The 23616-nt window shown below is 37.3% G+C and overlaps 1 protein-coding gene across 5 annotated transcripts; it reads left to right on the top strand.

Moving 5' to 3' along the window:
- Nucleotides 1–1399: 1399 nt before the first annotated feature.
- Nucleotides 1400–23112, top strand: LOC141376688 (uncharacterized). 5 transcript variants are annotated; one of them, XR_015502167.1, is made up of 4 exons: nucleotides 1400–1546; nucleotides 18502–18633; nucleotides 19523–19710; nucleotides 21063–23112. XR_015502167.1 is itself a non-coding variant. In XM_087272923.1 (4 exons), the coding sequence occupies exons 1-4, from the start codon at nucleotides 1439–1441 to the stop codon at nucleotides 21166–21168; spliced, it is 498 nt and encodes a 165-aa protein (XP_087129049.1). In that variant the 5' UTR covers nucleotides 1400–1438; the 3' UTR covers nucleotides 21169–21965. The 5 variants fall into 5 exon arrangements, 2 of the variants coding, with proteins under 2 accessions (XP_087129049.1, XP_087129050.1); XM_087272923.1 differs by having other exon boundaries at nucleotides 19559–19710; nucleotides 21063–21965; XR_015502168.2 differs by lacking the exons at nucleotides 18502–18633; nucleotides 19523–19710; nucleotides 21063–23112 and adding exons at nucleotides 11509–11583; nucleotides 11668–13687.
- Nucleotides 23113–23616: the final 504 nt, after the last annotated feature.

Below are 23616 nucleotides of genomic sequence, written 5' to 3'. Positions count from 1 at the left end.
ATATAAAAATGCATGTTAGATGTTCCATGGTATGTGTATTACCCCCACCACACCTCCAAATAATTTTTCAATGAATATGCTTTTGAATAAACCTGAATGGCGTAAATTATTTTACAAGATAATACAAATAATAAATACAGATGAGGCAGGGTGTAAGTGTCCGTTTTAGGGCTGGCCTGCTCCTTAGATCTCTCTTTGTTCATAACTGGCTTTAGTCCCACATTGTCTGGCTGGTGATTGGCAGAGTGTCCAGCAGCGGGGTCTAGAGGGTCCAGCTTTATTGATTTCCTGCTTGTGCTGGCTGCCTGAGCTGTCAGTCAAGTGCTCAGAACAGTAGGATGTCACTGGGCGTGCACTGACAGGCATGCAGCCATGAACGCCAAACAAGCACAACATGAAACTGCGGGGCGACAGCCAGAGCACCAGTGGGCAGAAACGCCCTCTTTCATCTCAAGATATGGAACGGTATCAATCTGAATTAAAATAAGCTTCTGTCTTGTTTTAAACACATCCAATACCAGACAGAATGAATGGATTGTAATGAGTTGTGTGAGAGAGGCTGTCAGGCGTGGCTGTAATATGTTCTGGGCTGATTTCGGTTACATCTGCCAGTGAAGCCAGTGATTAGTTTGAGAGAATAATCCACAGACACTATGACTAATCTGTTCTGAAGAGCATTGAGAAACATTAGACTTCTCGAACCTCACCGTTCCATCTAGATGGTCTTACGGAACAGAAAAGTTTCTCTCGTGTGAGAACTATAGCCAAAGAAAGTTCAGAAAGTTGAGTCAAAGTTTTAAAGCTTTAATACTTCTTACAGTCACAAATACAGGTCACTAAAAGGTTTGATAATAAACATTTAGTCTTAAAAACAAACATTCATACTCTCCAAAAATATGTTTGCTTTCTCTATAGGTACTGTTCTGTGTATCTGTACTCATCATTGAATCTGTTTGCATGACCAATCTGATATAGACTGATTAGATACAAAGACTTTAGCAAAACCACATTCCTTATGATACAACATGACCTACTTGCACATGTTTATTTATCATCACTATTCGAATTATTAGTAGTAATACACTGTGAAACAGTATATGAACAATTAGTCATGATTTGGCTTACACAGAATCTGCAGGCGCAGAAATCCACAGATTTCTGCAGATTTTCAGCCCATCATCGAGTCTATTTATTTAGGCGTGTGTACATGTAAATTTACATTTATTCAGATTTAAATTAATTTCAGTTTAATTACTAATATGAAAACATTCATATGACTTACTTACAATAAAGTTATAAAGTAATTATTTCTGTCGTTTGGTAGATATAGATTGTAATGCCGCACCAACAGAGGGAGCCCTTGCCCGGCTACTGACTCAGCTCCGCTCCCTCTGCAGTCACTTCCTGTTTGTGCTGTATTTAAGCAAGAGCTCAGGCCATGCTTCCTTGCGAAGTGTTGCCGGTTCACCTGCATTACCAAGCGTTAGTCCAAGAGACTTTCATGACTGACTGCCTGTGTATGACCCTGCCTGCCTGCCTTGATCAAGTATGTTATCTGTCTTTGCCCTTTTGCTCTGTTTTGGACTGCTTATTGTTGCCTTGAACTTTTGCCTGCCTTCTCACAACGTCTTCTGGATTTGCCCCTTTGTTAGTTGATCTGTTTTGAACTGATTGTTGTTGCACTGATCCTCTGCCTGAATTACAACGTCTCCTGGAATTGCCCGTGTTTGTTATTTAGTTTTGCTTACATGTTGCCGACCCTCAGCTTGTTTACTCAATGATGTCTCTGCTTAAACCCTTTAATAAACTTCAGCGTTTGGATTCAGATACTGTCTCAGATTCCCCGTAACATAGATATATTATATGGGAGACTTGCTTGTTTACCAAATAAATAGATCTAATAGGATTTGCATTATAAACTTTAAATAAAAGTAAAAAAAAAAAAATATATATATATATATATATATATATATATATATATATATATATATATATATATATATATATATATTATTATTATTATTTTTTATTTATTTAACATATTAAGATTTTAGTTACGATACACAAAATTATTCGAAATTAATAAATTTTTTACAATATTCTGCGCAGAAATAGTGAAAAATGTCCCCATATTTTGTCTGGTCTTAGTTATGACAGCTTATGTTTTTAGTTCATCGTAACTTATTAAACTAAGTGTGAAATTAGTCTGCAGATAAGAAAACATTCCCAGAAACAATTGATTAAACTAATTGAAATTTAATTGATTCATAGCTTATAATAACAAAATAAACAAATACTGACCGAGAAAAGACTTAAACTGTAATAAACCATGTATTGATGTTTTTGTGATTAGATATTTTTGTTTTACTGATCTGAAAAAAACACAAATTTTGGAAAAAGTATGGGAGAAAAAAAAAAGAGTTGTGGCTTCATAACCAGAGAAAATGTAGGTGCCATCGCTAAAACATGGCTTTCATTAATTTTTCTTTGACTTTATTGTATATTATTTGGGAGACCTGCCTTGTTTATCAAATAAATAGATCTAATATGATTTGCATTGTAAACATTAAATAAAAGTTCAAAATGTATATATATTTTTATTTAACATATTAAGATTTTAGTTACGATACAACCAAAATCATTCCAAATAAATACATTTTCCATTCTGCGCAGAAATAGTAAAAAATGTCCCCAGATTCTGTCTGGTCTTAGTCATGACAGCTTATTTTTTTTAGTTCATTTTAACTTATTAAATTAAGCGTGAAATTAGTCTGCAGATAAGGAAACATTCCCAGAAACAATTGATTAAATTAACTGAAATTTAACTTAATTATTGCTTACAATAACAAAATAAACAAATACTGACCGAGAAAACTGTTAAACTGTAATAAAACGTGTATAGACGTTTTTGTGTTTAGATATTTTTGTTTTATTGATTTGAAAGAACACAAGTTGTGGAAAAGGTACGGGAGCGAAAAAAAAAAAAAGAGTTGTGGCTTCATAACCAGAGAAAATGTAGGTCCCATGGCTAAAAACAAGGTTGATTTTTTTCATTCATTTTTCTTTGATTTCATTGTATTTTATATATAGGAGACTTGCTTTTTAAATAGATCTAAAAGGATTTGCTTTGTAAACATTAAATAAAAAAGTTACAAATGTATTATTTTTTTACTTAACATATCAAGTTTTTAGTTATGATACACCCAAAATCATTTTGCATAAATCGGCAGATTTTTCTCAATATTTTGCGCAGAAATGTCAAAACTTGTCTGCAGATTCTGTCTAGCCCTAGTCATAACAACATATGTCTTTAGTTCATTGTAACTTAAAGTTAATCGTGTTCTAACCTAATTTTATAAGTTATGCAAGTGATTTTAAGTCAGTTTAACATAATACACGTTCAATTGACTGTTGTTTTTTTATTAAGTTAAAAAATGTAAGGCAACCAGGATTTTTTGCATTAAACAACAATTAGTTTTTTAGAAAGTTTGTTTGTTTATTTGTCTATTTAATTAATTTATATGTGTTTCAAATTTCAGAAAATGCTATAACATTTACATGTTTTTTTTATTTCTTAATCTTCTTCTGGCATATTAATATTAGAAGGGACTTTAAGATACTTTTACGACATCTTTCCCTTAAAAACACATTTCCTCTCAAGTACCCATAGTCGGACATCACATTTGTGAGATGACAGAACCCAGTCTCAGCAGAATAACACATGCTCGCGCATCAAGCTGTCTGCAGAGAAAACATGTACACCTCCAGGATTCTGACAGGCTGGAAGAGGAGCCATTACCATAGCATGCTTAATTGAGCATTTTACCTTCCCATCTATAGCGTGTGTGTTTGTGCAGTCTGTGACTATCTGAAATGTGTAATTGTGCTCTGCTGACGACTGTGCTTTTTCACTTTCACTAGACCATCAGCATCTGAATGTAGATTATTCTGTTACAAAGACACATTTTACGATGGTTTGACCATGAAATCGTCCTCTCTGACACCTGTGTTATTTTCTGTTAAGTTTGAAAAAGGTTTTATAGTCTGGCTGGGCTGTAGCGTGAAATTAGTCTGCGGATAAGAAAACATTCTCAGAAACAACTGATTAAATGAATTGAAAATCTTATTTAATTATTGTTTACAATAACAAAGTAGGTGTCACTGTGGCACCTCATAGCAAGAAGGTCGCTGTTTTGAGCCTTGGCTGGATCAGTTGGCATTTCTGTGTGGAGTTAGCATGGGTTTTCCTCGGGTGTTCTGTTTTCCCCAACAGTCCAAAGACATGTGGCATATAGAAGAATTGGGTAAGCTAAAGCTAAACAAATACTGACCGAGAAAAGAGTTAAACTGTAATAAACCATGTATTGATGTTTTTGTGTTTAGATACTTTTGTTTTATAGATCTGAAAGAACACAAGTTGTGGAAAAGTACAGAGAAAGAAAAGGGTTGTGGCTTTATAACCAGAAGGTTATACAGTATGTGGGTCCCATGGCCAAAGTAAGGTGATTAAAGATATTTTTGTTAGTTATTATTTTTATTACTATTTAAAAAAAATTTATGGATTTCATTTTAGTTTTAATTAGTTTTATTAATTTAGTATAGTTTTTATTTTGAGAAGTTTTTTTTAATTAATTTCAGTTTTGATAATTACAACATAGCAGAGTTAAGAGAACACAATCAATATTAAACAGTTTACAGTAACTCTTGAACCAACTATGGTTTAAACAAACACTGAACCCAAAAACAAACAAATCCTTATAACTTTTACTTATAAAAGTAAAAAATATTCCCTGCTGAAAAATCCAGCTTAAACCAGACTAAGGGGCTAATAATTCTGACTTCAGCTGTATACATGTATACAACTAATTGTGGCTATTTAGAAAATATCTGTGATGGAGCTTTTTGCACATCAGGGGAAACCTTGAAGAAGATTAGTCAAGTTTATATACAAATCCTGCTGAAAAATCCAGCTTAAACCAGCCTAGGCTGCTTAGCTGGTTTTAGCTGGTCGACCAGGCTGGTTTTAGAGGGGTTTTGGCCATTTCCAGGCTGGTTTCGAGCCATTTCCAGCCTGGTCTTAGCTGGTCAGGCTGGAAAATGACCAGCCAGTACATTTTTTTTTTTTTTTGTAGCTGGTATTTTATTAAATACTATTATTTTTTTTCTGCGTTACTAATTTACAGCCTAAAGTTAATTACAAATGCACTTATAAATTTAGGTATAAATGTTAGCGTTCTTTTTGTGTGTGTGTGGTTTTTTTTTTTTCTCGACATGGTTTAACTTAACTGCTAAAAAGATACTTTGAGACATATTGTGAGGATGTAAGGCAATATAGCTATATTGGTAGTTTGGTGAAATCACAGTGAGCTGGCTGCAAACTGAAAACTTCAATGCTGCCAACTAGAGCAATCTAATTGAAGTAACTGAACAGATTTTAACAGCCATACATGGACAAGACAGAAACACGTTCATGCAACAAGGAAGAATCTTGTTAAGTTGAAGTGTTTTACTGACATTGAGAAAAATTAATAAATTTAATCGGATAAACACAACATAAATGTTATAATTCAATTAGCTGCAAAGAAGTTACACAGACCTTTTCAAATCCTGTTGAAATTACAAGTTTATATTGTGTTTATAAAACACATTTGGTCCCACTTTAAGTGTCCTTAACTACTATGTTTGAAAAAAATAAATACAATGTACTTACTGTGTTTATAATGTATTTGAGAACACTTGTGGTGCTTTTGAGTTGGGATTGAGGTTGGGTTATGGACAGGTTTGGTGGTATGGGTATGTTTAAGGGTGGGTTAAGGTGTAAGGGATGGTCAACAGTGTATTTACAAATGTTATTACAAAAGTTAATTCTAGATGTAATTACATAATGTATTTAATCAATAATTACATAGTAAATACATGTATTTACACAATAATTATATTGTAACAAATTAATAATTCCTGTGTAAGTACATATAAATTAAGGTCACAATATAAAGTGGGACCCACATTTTAAGCAGTTGTAATGGAGAGAAGATTTAAGAGAGGAACACATTTCTAAACATAACAGTTTTAATAACCCATCTCTAATAACTGATTTATTTTACATTGGCCATGATGACCGTAAATAATATTTGACTAGATATTTTAAAGACACTTCTATACAGCTTAAAGTGACATTTAAAGGCTTAACTAGGTTAATTAGGTTAACTTGGAAGGTTAGGGTAATTAGGCAATTGTATAGTGATGGTTTGTTCTGTAGACTATTGAAAAAATTAGCTTAAATGAGCTAAAAACTTTGACCTTAATATTTTTTAAACTGCATTTATTTTAGCTGAAATAAAAGAAATAAGACTTTCCTCAACAGAAAAAAATATTATCAGACATACTGTGAAAATTTCATTGCTCTGTTAAACATAATTTGTAATTTTTTTTTTTTTTAAAGGAAAAAAAAGGGGGGTAATAATTCTGACTTCAACTGTATACTTTTTTTTTATTATTATTTAGAATTTTCTTTTTTTTTTCCTTTTCCCCTATTTCATTTGACTTAAGTAACACATGAATTAAAATAATATTACTAATACTTATGAATTAAAATTAAATAGCAGTTCCAAACAAGTTTTGGCTGATACAATATAATACACATAAATGGTAGAGCCGCCAAAATTGTTAAACAGTAAGTTGAATTCTGCAATTTATTTTGCTCTTTATTTATAATGATATGCAGTGTGTGCTGCCATGCTTGTGTGCCATGAGCACAGTTAACAGCTGACTGTATTTCCCTTTGGTGAGAGACCTTATTAACGCATAATAAAATGTGCTTGGGTTATTTTTATTTGGTATTTCTTAGCATGGTTTTCACACAGCATTTGTATTTTTTACCTGTCAAGTCAACTCTTTCTCTGCTTGTGAAAGCAGCTGGACTTTACATGCTCGAGGCTGCGCGCTGCCTTCACACTGCCAGTAAACTGCTTACATTTTGCCGCTATCTGCATTCATCTCATTGAAAATAATCTAAATGCAACTGCCGTATCCTGAAACGGCTTTAAGAAAAATATATAGGACACTTCCTGAAGCTCTTTATCACAATGAATTATAACTCTGATTATAACTCAGCCTTTTTCAATATGTATATACATGTTCATAACACATTATGCACTTAATAAGTATCAGTTAGTCATTAACTGATAAATCTGTCAAGTAATTGACAGGAAGCTCTTTTCTGAATATCAAAAAAAATCTGAATATCTTTTAGAAGCACATCAGAGGTAACAGGAGCCTAAAATTACATATATACTTGTATAAAGGAGTGGCTTATAGTGCAAATATGTATCACTGGTGTTAATTTGCCTGCTTTGAATACCCAGAGGTGGTTGGACTCCCAAGTGAAATACCTAATGTCAGTCAAAGATATAATGTCACTGTGACTGACAGAAAGGGAACTGAGTTCTTACAAAAATGGAAATGTTGTTTTCTAAACAGTACGTCACTGATTTAGATCTTTTAAGAAACCGAAGACAATTTTAGACTGGATGTTTCTAGAATAGCTGCTGTTTCGAGCTGTGCATCTATAGATTTGCTCTTCAGTCTTTGGACTTTCAGCAGTAAAAATTAGTCCACACTGAACTGAACTAAACTGAACATCAACTCTGAAAACTGGACTGACACAGTTTCAATTTACTGTAATCTTCTATGTTAAGCTGTAATGACACAATTTACAATGTAAAAGTGCTATATAAATACAAATGAAATTAAATGAATTGAATCGTTTCTTTTCCTTATAGAAAAGGATGTTGATTTGTAAATGCTCTGGACACACACAATCAAATAATACAAGGCTGGAATGAATCCATGTTGAGCTTCTAACAATAGAATTGGCACTTTAGGTAACCTTAATTTGATTTGCAGTAAACTAAATTTTTAATCTGTGGATGTAAAAAAATATATTGCTATGGCTATTTTCTTGTAACATATGCAAGGGCGTTGTGAGGATGGACAAATGCTCATGTTGACATTTCTACAGCATATCTTGCTACAATGTTGTCAGACTATGCTTTTCATTTCCACAAAAAAAATAAAAACTAAAAAAATCTTGTGGCATTTTTCAAATCCAGCTCATACTGCAATCACTCTAATCCTCACTTGAGGACTTGCAATCTCTGTCCATCCAGCAGTCTGACTTTCTCTGTCTCTACAGATATTTGGACACAAGCGTTTCCCCTCTTTGCTCGGCAGTGAGCTCGCAGACTGAATTCATTGAATGGTTTCAAGCCAGTATTTTGGGGGCTCTGGCACTAAACTATGGCATCTGGGCTAACCTGCTACTTCACTTGTAATTCTTGCTGGCTCTAAAGTGATGTAAATTTTTTGTCAATATGCATAAACTGCAAATTGAGACCTTTTTGTTTTGATATCTTTGTCTATTTCAGATTTATGAGTTAAAAGAATTACCCCCATAATTATGCTTTATTCCCGCTTGAAGGACATTAAAACAAAATGTATGGTGGACAACCCCTTAATGCTGAGAAATAGTAACTCTGATCTTTTTTTGTAAATAATATTGTTAATAATTAAAATAATAGATAGCCTAATATAAATATACATTTGACCACCCCTATAACGGTACACACTATTGTGAATGCATAATCAGTCTATTCTAGAAAAAAATTCATTCAACATTCTAAACCTGGCAGATCTAGAGCACCGATAGACATCGGAAGTGTTCACAAGCCTTTTTTATTTCTCATAAAATAGGTGTGTGTCTAAAGCCTATAAGTAAAGTTAGAGTTTGTATTGTGAGTTTGTATAGTTGGCCTACAACAGTGGTCACCAAACTTGTTCCTGGAGGGCCGGTGTCCCGCAGATTTTAGCTCCAACCCTAATCAAACACACCTGAACAAGGTAATCAAGGTGTAACTAAGTATACTTGAAACACCCAGGCAGGTGTGTTGAAGCAAGTTGGAGCTAAACCCTGCAGGGACACTGGCCCTCCAGGCCCGAAATTGATGACCCCTGGCCTACAATAACAACTAAAAGTGGTAATCAGAGGACACTGTAGGTCAGAAAAGCATGTCTCAAAAGCATAGAATATTGAAAAAAAAATCTTTGGGGTATGGATCAGAAGCAGATCACACGTGTTGAATTGCAGTTTGAACTGCAATTTCAAACTGCTGTATTTAATCAACGTAACAAGACATCAGCTAAACAAAGTTTTGCAGATGAAGACCAAGCCTCCTCCTCAGTCAATCAGAGGAGGAAAATTTAAAAACCAATAATTAGGCAGCAACAGTTCAGAGAAAGAGCTTAAATCCCCAACAGAAAGCCATGTTTCAGTTATGGATAACAGATTCAGATCACAAGAGAAGTAGTCATTGATTATAAAAGTCTTATTTACCATTAATAAGCCCCTCTTGAGCTGCGGCAACATTTCGGCAGGTTTCTTTAGTTGCTTTGCCCACATTCAAGGATGTTCCAGACACACTTCAGGAATCGTAGTTGGTAAAGCCGTTGCAGAGGTTGACACAGGAATAATCCATTTGTGCACCAGTTTCATTGAACACCATTGGATGAAGCGGTACTTTTCAAAACCCTCAGCATAATGCCACAGTGAAGGTTGAGACTCCCTATGGACTACGAGGAAATGTTTTAGCTGCACAACATCTCCTGCACTTTTTCACAGGTAGGGAACCGGGCGACTGGCATAGGTAGACCAGTATGGACATTAGTAAAGGAGGTGGATCATGATGTGACACATTTGACTCAACTTGCTTAGTAGAACAGTTTGTTTGAGACAACCTCCAGGTTTAAAAGTGATAAACGATCATAGCTGCTGAAGAAACATATGTCATATAATACATATGCCAGTGAAGTCTGCGGATTCATTTAGTTTTGGTGACCCCTGATAAATCAGGGACTTAGCCAAAGAAAAATAAATGCATGGATAAATGGAATTATCTCTGAACTTTAGTGACTATCCTTTAGTGAGACTTGAAAAATGCTCATGCATTAAAGAGCCCTTTATAAAATAATGACTGAAAATACAACAAAAACAGCCCAAAATGTCAGACTAAAAATCTAATTTTGAACGTAAAAAGAAAGTTACTTTGTTTTTACCGGGCTTTCAAGAGTTCACACTTAGCTGATAATCAACAAAGCATAATAGGCATACTGTCCCGGGAGAGAGCCCTGAGGTCGTAACATACTCCAGCCTGGGGCTACCTCTCGTTAGAAGGGTGAGAGGGGAGGTCAAGCTCAGGTAGGTCTCGAGAACTCCCCTGCTTGTCGCCTTGTGAAAAGTGTAAACTAAGGTTGTCTTGGGTGATAATTTGGTTTAATCGATTAGCAATGGTTTATGTTTTTGGACTGTGGGAGGAACCCGGGGGAAAGCTTCAAGACGAAAATAACTGGAGTGAAAAACTTGATTATATCTAATGCTTCCGTAATCATTTAAAAGAGCAGATTACGGAGCTAATGAGGAGCCAGCCGTGTTGATCATAAGCATGTGATCCTCTCGAAATTAGTTTATAAATAAACCACACAAAGAATAGTTATGATATGTTCAAGTTAGATTACCCCACACCATGCAAAACCCATTTAATCTCTATTCAAAATCTGCCATTTTTAAATTTGTACAAGGACAAATATTTCCAACCCAGGCTCATTGTGGAAACGTAGTCCCGCGGAAGTTTCTGGAGACCGCGGAATACGTCCTGGCGGGTACGTATGGCTGCAGTTTTTGTTTTTGTTTTTGTGAATCCGCGAGAGGCCGCTGTTGTGCGCTTTTTCACGTCTCAGATGCCTCTCGCGAGTGCAGTTCGCGCCTGCGCTGTTCTCACGTGAACCTGCCAGAGGCCGCTGTTCGACTGACCGGATGATTGACTGCGTGACCGGCCGACCCGCCCTCCTCCTTCCCTGTACCCAACCAATCTTACAGATCGACCCGCCCGCCCGCTCGCTTCCCTAAACCCGAGCAACAGTTTACAAAAGCCGTCCAAAAAAAAAATAAGCCCTGATTTATTTATTTTTTACCGCGTTTTCGGATTTCACCGCGTTCTCACCCTGTTACGAAACTCGTTCACTTAATTTTTGGGATTCTGTTTTTGTCTTACCTGATTGCTGGAACCGCTCTTCCCCGGACTCGAAACCGGTCGCCATGGTCAACTCCTCTTTGCATCTCGAGCCTGCTGACGTACACAGTGAGCTGAGTAGACAAACGGGTTGCAACAGGGAAGCCCTTCACAAGGAGGTAAGCGGTCGGCCGGCAAGCGAAAGGGAACGGCGTCACACCGCCCCGCAGCGTTCGCTTGAAAAAAATAAACGCGGCCGTACGTACCTCCCGGGACGTATTCCGCTGTCTCCAGAAATGTCCGCGGGACTACATTTTAAGAATGAGCTTGGGTTGAATATTTCAAATAGCCATGATACATAAATTCATAAGCAGTATTGAAGGTTTAAGAACCATCCCTTTGTTTTTCTTGAAATATTTCAGCAAGTTTTGTTCCCTCCGTTTAGAGAGGAAAAGTGATGGATGGCACTGAGAGAGATTGGATGCATGAGATGGGCGAGGTGCTGGTCTCCATGACCACTGTAAGTGGAGAGAGAGATCTGTTTGACAAACGCTGTGCCCTGTACACGCTGTGTAAAAGCTGTCTGACATACCACTGTTGACAGGTTTGGCAGAAGAGCGGCGTTGGTGCCCAGAAATGGAATTTCAGTGAATTTTGATGACTCAAAGTTCACTTTCCCAAGACAAATATACTTGAGGGGCGAGACCTCCCTTGGTACAACACCTCTTTTGACTTCATCTGCTATATTTTTGGTTTGATGGATAACATGTGTCTTTTGTTCACTTTCTGTGCATGCACTGCACCATCAGTGTTTACATGAAGCGGTAGTATTAGCAAAACAAATCTAATCATATTACACAGGGAAGAGTGTATCTTTGCTGACAGATATTTAATTACACACTCCGTAGTGCTTTTGTCATTTAAAATAGGTGTTATCTCTCTGCTGAGCTGCTGTACAATGTCAGAGGTCTTTACAAGTGAGTGAAAATGTCCTCTGCTTTATTCAGCAAAAGATTTAATATAAATTTATCTTCCCTCAAAAAAGAAGGCATTTCCATTACAGGATAAAATCCATATTGAGTCTCAAGTCTGACACTCACGAGACATCCCTCGAGTTAGGCTGACCTGAGAGAATGTGTGAAGTGCAAGCGAATCGATTAAAACATTTGTGTGTGTCATAATCGTAACTGTTGGCTTAGAGATATCAATGTCATCCCGTTGCCACGTGGGGAATTTAAGACATCTTTTCCTGTGAATTTATTCTGACATGGAGGTGACACCGCCATATATAAAGCTTCTATTAATAAATTTCCGACAGCCAAACATACTCCTCAGGGGTTTACTTGGCTTTTTTTTTAAGATGCAAGGTTGTTGTAATGCATGTGTTGCTAAAATTATTTTTAAAGATGTTTATTTGTAGGCAACAGTATGTAGAAAACTGTCCAAACCTTCATCTGAAGGACCACCCTTTCTAAGGCAGTAAATCCAAAGGCGTTTGGCTGCTGATGGAGTTCTGGGGGACGGCAGCGATTGCACCTCACTTTATGAGTGATTTAGGACGAGCTTTTCCCTCAATGTTTTAGTCATTACTCTTAATCACACACTTCAGCCATTCCGTCCGCTTCCGTCGCCCATTTCCTCTGTCTTCAGGCTGACATTGACGGATCACAGACTCCCGCTGCATCTCCTCTGAGCCAGACAAGAATATTATCACTGCATTTTTTTTCCCTTCCATCGAAAAGAAAACCCTGCAGACTTTCTGTTTTTGTTTATTTATTTATTTATTACTTATTTTTTCTGCCATTGCAGTTGAATTTAAAGCAATTGAAAATCAACTGCGGCAAGCACAAAATGCAGCAGAAGTTTGTACATCAACTGTCGCATGCCACATGAATGTAAACTGTTCTCTAGCTCATGATAAGGATTTTCCGCTCAGCAGAAAATCGCAATTAATCCTCAAGTACTGCTCATGGAAATCCTAGCGAATGTCAAGAAACATTAAGGCTTCTTCGCCGAAAATGAATTCCAATATATTCTGCAAGGAGCAAATGTCATACAGCCATCATTACAGGGCTAAAGAGTCGGCAGTATTCCGAGATCATACACAGATCTGTTATCACACTTGAGGGGTAGACATGTAGGTGACACACAGTTCATGCGACAGAGCCCTCGGGGACAGACTGGCTTTCCGCTGAGCGTTTGACACCTTTTCCATATGCAAGCGCAGGGCCAGGCTGAAGCTGGATGGATCTGCATTATTAGGCTGGAAATGGGGGTCAGTGTGTTTGACACAAGTGCGTCTCCTCTTGCTAACAGCTGGCCTTGACTACATTACCCACATCAATCCACACGCTGCCACAGTCGAGATCAAGGGCTGCTAGATTCTGATATCCTGAGAGGCAGAGAACATTTGCTGTTTTAGATTCACTGTTTCTCATTGCCAAACGGATACGGCTGGGAATCTGGTGCTCTTTCGAGTTTTCTGTCATACAAAAATAAACAATAAACTGTATTTTGGACTCTCGGCACAGCATCGAAAAGAGTATATTTACAAGCGTATGGTTTGTTTTACTTTTAAATGTAATGGATTGAATTATTGTTGAATAAATTAATGAATAGCACTAAAATCATTTATGCTGAATTTATTTTCTTGGCATATATATATATTAGCAACAAAAAAAAGACCTTCGGTTGGATAGGTTTTTACTACATTTTTCATGTGTGATGTTTTTCACATACACTCACCGGCCACTTTATTAGGTACACCCTTCTAGTACACACTTTCAAGTGTTTTGTGGACTTGGAGAAGGCATTCGATCGTGTCCCTCGTGACATTCTGTGGAGGGTGCTCGGGGAGTATGGGGTCAGAGGAGATCTGTTAAGGGACGTCTCGTCCCTGTATGAACAGAGTAGGAGTCTGGTTCGCATTGCCAGCAATAAGTCAGATTTGTTTCCAGTGCATGTTGGACTCCGGCAGGGCTACCCCTTGTCACCAATTCTATTCATAATTTAACCACAGGATTTAATCTCTTTTATTCGCAGATGATGTTGTTCTGTTGAACTTTCAGCATGCACTGGGGCAGTTTGCTGCTGAGTGTGAAGCGGCTGGGATGAGAATCAACACTTCCAAGTCCGAGGCCATGGTGCTCCAATGAAAAAAGGTGGTTTGCCATCTCCAGGTTGGAGGAAAATCCTTACCACAGGTGGAGGAGTTTAAGTATCTCTGGGTTTTCTTTACGAGTTAGGGAAGGATGGAACGTGAGAGTGACAGGCGGATTGGTGCAGAGGCAGCAGTAATGCAGTCGAGGTACCGGTTCATTGTGGTGAAGGAGCTGAGCCGAAAGGCAAAACTCTCGATTTACCAGTCAATCTACGTTACTACTCTCACCTATGGGCATGAGCTTTGGGTCATGACTGAAAAGACAAGATCTCGGATACAAGCGGCCGAAATGAGTTTCCTTCGAAGGATGGTAGGGTGAGGACCTTTGACACCCGGGAGGAGCTCGGAGTAGACCCGCTGCTCCTTTACATCGAGAGAAGTCAGCTGAGGTGGCTCGGACATCTGTTTCGGATGCCGCCTGGACGCTTACCTAGGGAGGTGTCCCAGGCACGTCCCACCTGGAGGAGGCCTCGGGGAAGACCCAGGACATGCTAGAGGGACTGTGTCTCTAGGCTGGCCTGGGAAAGCCTTGGGATCCCCCCGGAGGAGCTGAAGGAAGTGTCTGGGGAGAGGGAAGTCGGGGGTTTTCTCCTAAGACTGCTGCCCCCGCGACCCAGCCCTGGAAAAGCGGCAGAAGATGGATGAATGAATGAACCTTTTTAGCACCGGGTCGGCCCCTCTTTTGCATTCAGAACTGCCTTTTAATCCTTCAAGGCACAGATTCAAAGAGGTACTGAATATATTCCTTGGAGTCTGGCAACAACAACCATGCCACGTTTACAGTCACTTAACTTAAATTTCTTTCACATTCTGATGCTCTGTTTAAACTGCAGCAGATCATTTTGACCTGCGTCCCAATCCGCATACTATGCGTCCTAATTAGTATTTGAAAATAGAATTAATATGTCCCAAACTATAGTGTGATGAAAAGAATATGGCAGAGGTTCCCGGATGGTTTGCTATTTCCAGTAAAAAATTGAAGTGTAGAACCGTCCATACTTTAACCGCTGATATTGCCCACAATGCATTGCGCATTGGACTTAAATGCGATTAAAACTAAACTAAAACTAAAAACGCTACAACAATACTGAACTTAAGTAAAGACGCGTTTAGACGTCAAAACGGCTGAATGCATAATTACCCAAAGACCTGGGGAGATTTCTCATCATGAAAGACTTGTGGATTGGAAACAAACCTGCTGATGCTTCTCCAATAAGGATTGGAAATTAAATACAACAGAAATGTAAATGGTGTGTGGATGATTGACAGGGGGCATAACGAAGCAACACAACGATCTGTTAAAGAGGAAGTAGTATGTACCAAAGCTTGCATACTGTTCTGTTGCACACTCGAAAGTATAAACTTTTCCTTCACAAATTAGTACACACTTTTAGGGTGTAATATAAGTATGCGAATTGAGACGCAGCAAACCTCTACATGCCTGAATGCATTGAGTTGCTGCCAAGTGATTGGCTGATTAGAAATTTGCGATAAGGAGCAGTTGGACAGGTGTACCTAATAAAGTGGCCGTTGAGTGTAAATGTCATGGCATTCTGTTTTCAGTACAGCCGACATCATGTTCTGACACCATAACATGAATATTGAAGAAAATAAATGATGCCTATGTTCTTCTGTAAACACCTTAACTGTTAATATACCTGATTAGCATGTTTAACAACTTAAGAATTATTTAATGTCCCTTTTATTCATAATACAAATTGCTTAGAAATTTACATTAATTGCATAAATAACCTTAATGATGTCACAAAAGCTACATCTATACAACAATGATGATAAAAAAACGAATTGTAGTTGTAAAAGTAATGACTGCAATGAGTACAAGTGGTAATGGCTGCAGCTTTTGTTCATTTATCAATCATTTTCAACACGAGTCCATAAATAACAAAAGCAAACAGGCTTTTCCATATGGCAACGTCCAGCTTGTAGCACTCAGCTCTTCATCACTGCCCGGTATGCCAATGTTTCCCGTTTGCTTATTCATGCATATCATATCAGAGATGAAATTAACATCTCATTACTGCTGTAATTAGTGAAGATCAGTTTATTAGAGCTCATTACACCGGAGTTTTTCCCAGTAAAGCATGTGCTGTGCTTGTTTTAAAAGAAATATTGATAGTATTGCATTTATGCAAAATATTAAAAGCTATTGTACATTTATCAGTAGTTCCTTTTTTATAACTTGACAGTACTTAGATATTGGTATTGTTCTTCAGCTACATCTTTCCCCATTAAAGCTTTAATGTACATTTAAAAAGCATATGCCATATCCAGGGCCGGCCCTGTACATTTGGAGGCCCTAAGCAGAGTTTTGGTGCCCTACCTTGCTATAAATAGTGGAGTATTCCCATTGAAATATTGCTTATTGAAATATTGCTTATTAAAAAAATCAATGAAACAGAAAAGTAAAGCTTGATTTCTTTTACTTAATAACTGTCTGAATGACTTGGACATTTTAAAACAGCACTTATTTTTTTTGGTCTCACTTTACAATAAGGTTCATTAGTTAATGTTAATTAATGCACTTACTAACATGAACAAACAATGAACAATGGGAACTGATGGGAATCACTGATTATGTATGCCTTGATTGGAGCACCGTAATTATGGTAACTGATTTCCTCAACTTTAAAGTTAAAATCAGATTTTATTTATTTGATTAATTTCAAATGTAAAACCCCACTTTAAATATTATTTTCAAAAGCCATCTTGCCTTATTTTGCATTGGTATTCTTAAGCATGGAAGAAACGACAGGATTATTAAGCCTGAGTATAAATCAGGAATGCTGTAAAAAACTATTGATGTGGAGTTCATTTCAGCCTTTATTTGCGCTTGGTGTTATCTTATAAAACCTGAATCTGAGATGCATCTCGAAAACTTAATTTTTATGTACAGAGATAATCTGCCAACACCAGCTTTCTCTGCAACCTCTCTGACAGACACTCAGTAAAGGGTAAGAAGATTTCAGAGGATGGGCAGTGCTGGTGCACTTCAAATTAAAGAAGTAGAGATTAGGGTGCTGATCTTAGAGAAATCCACTAGCCATATGTGCTAAACCCACTGAAGTGGCCCATGAACACGTGACATTTGGAATTATGCCATTTTTCTTGGCAGAAAAAAAAACATAGGAAACTTCTTTGCATACCATTTATGCCTCCAGATTTTGCATGAGACAGGCCTGTGGTCTCTTAGACTAGGAGTGGTGGCAGTGATTTAACCACACAGATGAAGTCTGAATTCCTTCGCCTGATTCTACAGATTACAGAGCAGCCACAAAATCAGCCAGAGATGGATTTAAACTAAATACAACTGTCTAATTCAATTACTAATCCCAAGATTTGTCAGGCTTAAAAAAAACACACAAACTAGTTATATATGTTAGAGAAATAGAACATTTCTGTAAGGATTCCTACAGATACTGTAATTTACCAAAATGTCTCTAAGCAACATGCGTTTCTTTTTTATAAAGCAATTTTGCATGCAATAACTTAACAATTCTAAATAAAACTAAACACAAAGCAGTAATTTATGAAATAATTTCAGCAACTGCAATAACCTTAACAATTATCTAATAATGTAGCATCTCAAGTGATTATATTTTGTTTCAGCTTTGCTTACTGGGCAGAACTTGTTCTGGCATACTGGGATCTCTGATACATTTTCTTTTAATAGGTTCATTCGTTTGGAATTACTAACCTGTTTACTACAACCCAGGCTCATTCTGAAAATGTTTCTGGAGACTGCAAGATACGTCCTGGCAGGTACGTATTTTTGCAGTTTTTGTTTTCGCAAATCTGTGAGAGGCCGCTGTGTGCACATTCAAATTTCTCTCACGAGTGCAGTTTGCGCATGCTGTTCTTGCGTAAACCCACTAGAGGCCGCTGTCGACCAACTGTCTGTCTGAATGACTGAATGACTGACTGGCCGTCCGACCAATCTAATCGACTGACCCACCATCCTCCTTCCCTAAACCCAGGTAAAGTCTAGATCGGATACGCGGTTGGGTTTAGGGTTGGGGTAGGCGTAAATAAAATACAATAAATGGGAAATTTATTAAATAATTCTCATTAACTTCCTGCCACATCCATATCTGATCTAGCAACAACCCTAACTTCCCTAAACCCAAACGATGATTCACAAAAGCCGTCCAGAAAAAGAAAAGCCCTCGTCTGATTTTTGCCACTTTTTCGGATTTTACCACATTCTCACCCTGTTATTCACTTGTTAATTTAATTTTTTGGATTCTGTTTTTGTCATAGGATTTCTGGAGCCACTCTTCCCCGGACTCGAACCCCGTCATCGTCATCGTCATCCTGGTCAACTCCTCTGTGCTAACGGCACAAACTAGTTGCGACGGAAAATCCCTCCACACGGAGGTAAACGGTCATCTGGTAAGCGGGAAAAGGAATGGCGTCATACCACCCCATAGTTTCGTTTAAAAAAATTTAATGCAGCCTTGCGTACCTCCAGCTACATAATTACCGGCCTCCAGAAACGTCCATGAGATTACGTTTTCAGAATGAGTTTTTTTTTAAGAAAAATAAACTGAGTCGGACTCCAGTTGCTGCTTCACTGTAATAAATCGTTTAAAAGGTACTTAATTAATTTCGAAGCATTCTCAAAACAGAAAAAAAAAGCATCTTCCCAATAAATAATCGTAAAAAAAATACATTTGAGATTTTCATTTATGGATATTAGCACTACACGTTTAAAAGGTGCATGTTTAAACCCATTTGTTAAATGTATAAAACATATTAGTACCTAAAGTTTAAAGAACAAAAGCTTTTGCTGTCACCTTTTGTACTTTAATAAAAATATTTTTGCCGAGTTTGGTCAGAGGAGAATTAGTCATGCCCAACTGAACCTGGTTTCTCTTGAGGATTTTTCCTTCACTTTCATCAATTGGTGAAGTTTTGTTCCTCACCACTGTCACCACTGGCTTGCTTGGTTAGGGACTTGTGAAGCTGCGCATTGATGGATTTGCTCTTCAGTGTTTGGACTTTCAGCAGTGAAAATTGAACTGAACAAAACTGAACTGAAAACTGGACTGACAGTTTCAATTTATTAGAACTTCTATGTTAAGCTGCTTTGACACAATTTACATTGTAAAAGCGTTATAGATATAAATATGAATTGAATTAAAGAGTTAAGTGAAAATGCTTGTTTTGTAGTGCTGGGATTATTCACAAAATCTATAAAAACTACGAAATAAGAATAAATGCAATTTATACATTTAACCTTACTTGATTGTATTCATGGTGTGTTAAATTTCTTTTGTAGTTTCTCTCAGAAAACACCTCTTGAATGTTCCAGCAGGCTCCCAAACTTACGCCGGACACCGCAGGAATACCTTCCATGTGCCAAGAAATCTTCTTCCTTTTTTGCTCCCTGGGGAGGACTAAGGCAGAAAAACAGAGGAAGAGTGAAAGAAAAAAGAAGACGAAGAAAATGTCCGGAGGCTATCCTAGGTAAATGGTTCTATTTTCCCCTCGGCAAAGGCCTCCATGACAATTGAGAACAGTGTCGTGAATACTGGCCTGTCTAATAGATCCCTATAGAGGGACTTAGGTTCCCATCAGAGGAACCGCACACCAGGCAGATCTGCAGTGCTCTGTTCAAGGTGTGACTGTAGGATATGACTGCTGATATACAGTCTACAGTGATTTGCAGGATTTTATTTATCCATTTGTTTGGACAGTTTGATTATGGTTTGAGGGAGTATAATATTTCAGCTTTCTCTTATACCTTGTGGCTATACCAATGTCTCCTCCATTGTATTTGTGTAAATATATATATATATATATATATATATATATATATATATATATATATATATATATATATATATATATATATATATATATATATATATATATATATAATAAAAATAAATTAATACAATAATAATAACTAATAAATGGGAATGGGGAGGGAATGAATAATTAATAAATACATGTTCCTGCTTTTAATTTGAATAAAATTAACTTTAAAAGTATTTTCAACTCAGATCCATTAAACTCACTTAAAGCTGAGCTCTGATTAACTCGTTAAAATAAGTTAAAGTAACCTAAAGGATCATAATGTCACAGACTGGTGTCTTCGTTGTGTTATGTTACATATCTGGTGTGTCAGTAATATATTGTGTCATGTGATGTTATGTTGTGTCGTGTTCCATTTGCGTGTGTTTCTGTCATGTGACCCCTTTGTTCTGTTTTCCCACTGTGTGTTAATGTTTATTAGTTCCACCTGTTGGTAATCTGTTTAATAGTGTCTTGCGTATTTATAGCCCTGTATTCAGTCTGTTCTTTATCCAGTATTCTATTGTTACACTTAATAAATAAAAAAAAACTGGTGCATGTTTTTTTTTTATTAACTCCAAAGTCTCAAGCGTCTATGAGTAAGCTGATTGTGACACAAATGTTGTCATGACTGTCGTCCCATTGCTTATTCTGCATATCCAACCCATAGTGTCCCTACTTACAATTTTATGACTTATGATTTTCTTTCTGCTGTTAAATACAAAAGAAGATATCTTGAAGAAAGCTGGAAACCTGTAACCAGTGACTTCCATAGTATTTGTTTTCCTATGTAAGTCAGTGGTTACAGGTTTTCAGCTTTCTTCAAAATATCTTCAATTGTGCTCATCAGAAAAAACAAAATCATAACTTAAACTAATAAGCAGGCTGATTGTATGTTTTGAATACCAATGCTTGAATGGTCTTGCAAATAGAACCTTATAATTCCAAGCGGGGAATGACTTTTAAAAGGTTCTATCTGCATTTACCTATTTTTTTTCCCCCATTTATTCATTTTCTTGTAGGCTTAGTCCCTTTATTAATCCGGGGTCGCCACAGCGGAAGGAACCACCAACTTTTCCAGCAAGTTTTTACACAGTGGATGCCCTTCCAGCCGCAACCCATCTCTAGGAAACATCCATACACACATTCACAAACACTCATACACTACGGACAATTTTATCCTACCCAATTCACCTGTACCGCATGTCTTTGGACTGTGGGGGAAACTGGAGCACCCAGAGGAGTACCCATGCAAACGCAGGGAGAACATGCAAACTCCACACATGAACGCCGAGGCTCGAACCAGTGACCCAGCGACATTATTGCTGTGAGGCGAACGCACTACCTACTGCGCCACTGCTTCGCCCCTGTTTTTTTCTGATTCGATCCAAGACCAGCGACAAGATGATACCAAGGTTTCAATAATCCTGGACCAGGCTGTATCCTGAGCAGCTGCTGTGGTGGTCATGGAGCAGTGGAGAGCCTGAAACTGATTCCTGTGACGCTGCAGGGACAGACTTGTCTTCGCTGAGGTCCAGCGTTCTCCAGCCTCTGGCGCCTAGACTGCAGCTCTGCACAAGACGTTTGGCCATTGGAGAAATGGTCGAGCCCAACTGAGCCTGGTTTCTCTCTAGGTTTTTTAGTTCATTACCTTGGCCAATTGGTGAAGTTTTTTCCTCGCCGCTGTCGCCACTGACCTGCATGGTTTGGGATCTGTAGAGCTGCGCATCGATGGATTTGCTCTTCAGTGCTTGGACTCTCAGTTATGATTATTAACCACACTGAACTGAGCTAAACTGATCTGAACTTGAACTCTGACAACTGAACTGCACTATTTCAATTTACTATGATCTTCTATGGGAAGCTGCTTTGATGCAATCTACATTGTAAAAGCGCTATACAAATAAAGCTGAATTGAATAATTTATCATTTGTTTAGCTATGCTTTATTGGTGGTACACTAGATGCCACATAAAGGCACAGTTTTTAAATTCCCATGCTTGTGTTTTTTTTTGTTTTTTTTTTGTACTATTGAAAACCTTTCAGCTTTTATAGAGCTAATCTGACAGGAAAATCTTTGAGAAGCTGCACAGACTAACTGCCCAGAGATTTCAACTGTCTGCTCTGGATGCCAAAATCGCTGTGCCCTGGATTCCTATTAGTCAAAACACTCCAAGCCTGTCCTCTTCAAACACACAGACACACACACACACACACATGCGCACATACACTTACACACCTCCCCATGCAGCACTGGCCAGGAGTGAGATGCCTGTCAACCTGTAGCATCTCTGACTGTCAAACCGAGCCTGTTATTTAGCACCCTCCTCCTGAAACGCACACGCACACACTCATCCTTCAAGTCTTCACTCTATTTTAAATTGTTTTTCAGATGTTGTCAAAAGTGCTCGACATGACTGACAATACGTTTGGTGTTGTGTAATGAGACTGAATACATGGATATTAATTTAAGAGGCTTTTGCCGTTTCAGTGCTAGTTTGCTTCTGACATCGGAGCTTTTTGTGTCTAATCTGACGGACTGGCAGAAATGTAAAAGTCATTACCTACATTGTAGCATTGTTTCCGAGTATGTCACGCTTGTCAGCCGATGTGAAGTATGATTTCACAGCATGATCTGAGAACAGGTGTTCAGGAGTACTAAAGTCGATCTAAGCATGTGATGAACAAAGGGCACGTATCTCACATTACTTCGATGATATCATCTGACATAATATTAAATCCTAGGGAAAATGGGCTTAGCAGAAGTGCATATGATCACTGATTTTTAGAGCTGTAATTTTATTAAGCTTTTAAACTATTTCTATTTACACACAAATAAATCAATTTCCTGTCAAATATTAGAGTGTCCAGTAACACTTTATCAGTTGTGTAAAGTAACTAATTACAAATACTCAAATTACTGTAAATGAGTAGTTTTTTTTTTCTCAGGAATTTTAATTTACTAAGTAGGTTTAAAAATGTGTACTTTTACTTTTCCTTGAGTACATTTTTACTGCAGTATCTGTACTTTCACTGTACCTGCAGTCACTACACTGCAAAAAAAAAAAAAAAATTCTTACTTAGATTGTTTTTGTCTTGTTTCTAGTCCAAATATCTAAAAACTCTTAAATCAAGACGAATTTTCTAGACAAGCAAAACATACTGTCTTGTTTTAAGATATAATATGCCAAAATTAAGTGAGTTTTCCCTAAAAACAAGCTAAATAATTTGCCAATGAGGTAAGAAAAATAATCTTATGTCAAAAGGAAAAACAAGATTATTTTGCTTACTACATTGGCAGATTATTTAGCTTGTCTCAACAAAAAACTCCTTTAATATTGGCCTGTTATTTCTGAAAACAAGACAATATTTTTTGGTTGCCATCTAAGTAAGAAAAGTATTTTTTTTGCAGTGTACTTTATTTTTTATAGGGATTAAAAAAATCGATCCTGTGATTCCTTTCCAATCAAATCACACTTATTGTTGAAAGTAAATTGCATCAGAATGAACTACCTCAAGACATGTGCACATTATATTTGTAGCAAACTGTTTGGAAGCATTAAAAGTGTCCAAGACG

The sequence above is a fragment of the Danio rerio genome, chromosome 11 (genome assembly GCF_052040795.2).
Source record: "Danio rerio strain M-AB ecotype USA chromosome 11, GRCz13ab, whole genome shotgun sequence".
NCBI classification, from domain to species: Eukaryota; Metazoa; Chordata; class Actinopteri; order Cypriniformes; family Danionidae; genus Danio; species Danio rerio.
The sequence above is the reverse complement of the archived record's forward strand: the minus strand, read 5'-3'. Positions and strand labels throughout refer to the sequence as shown.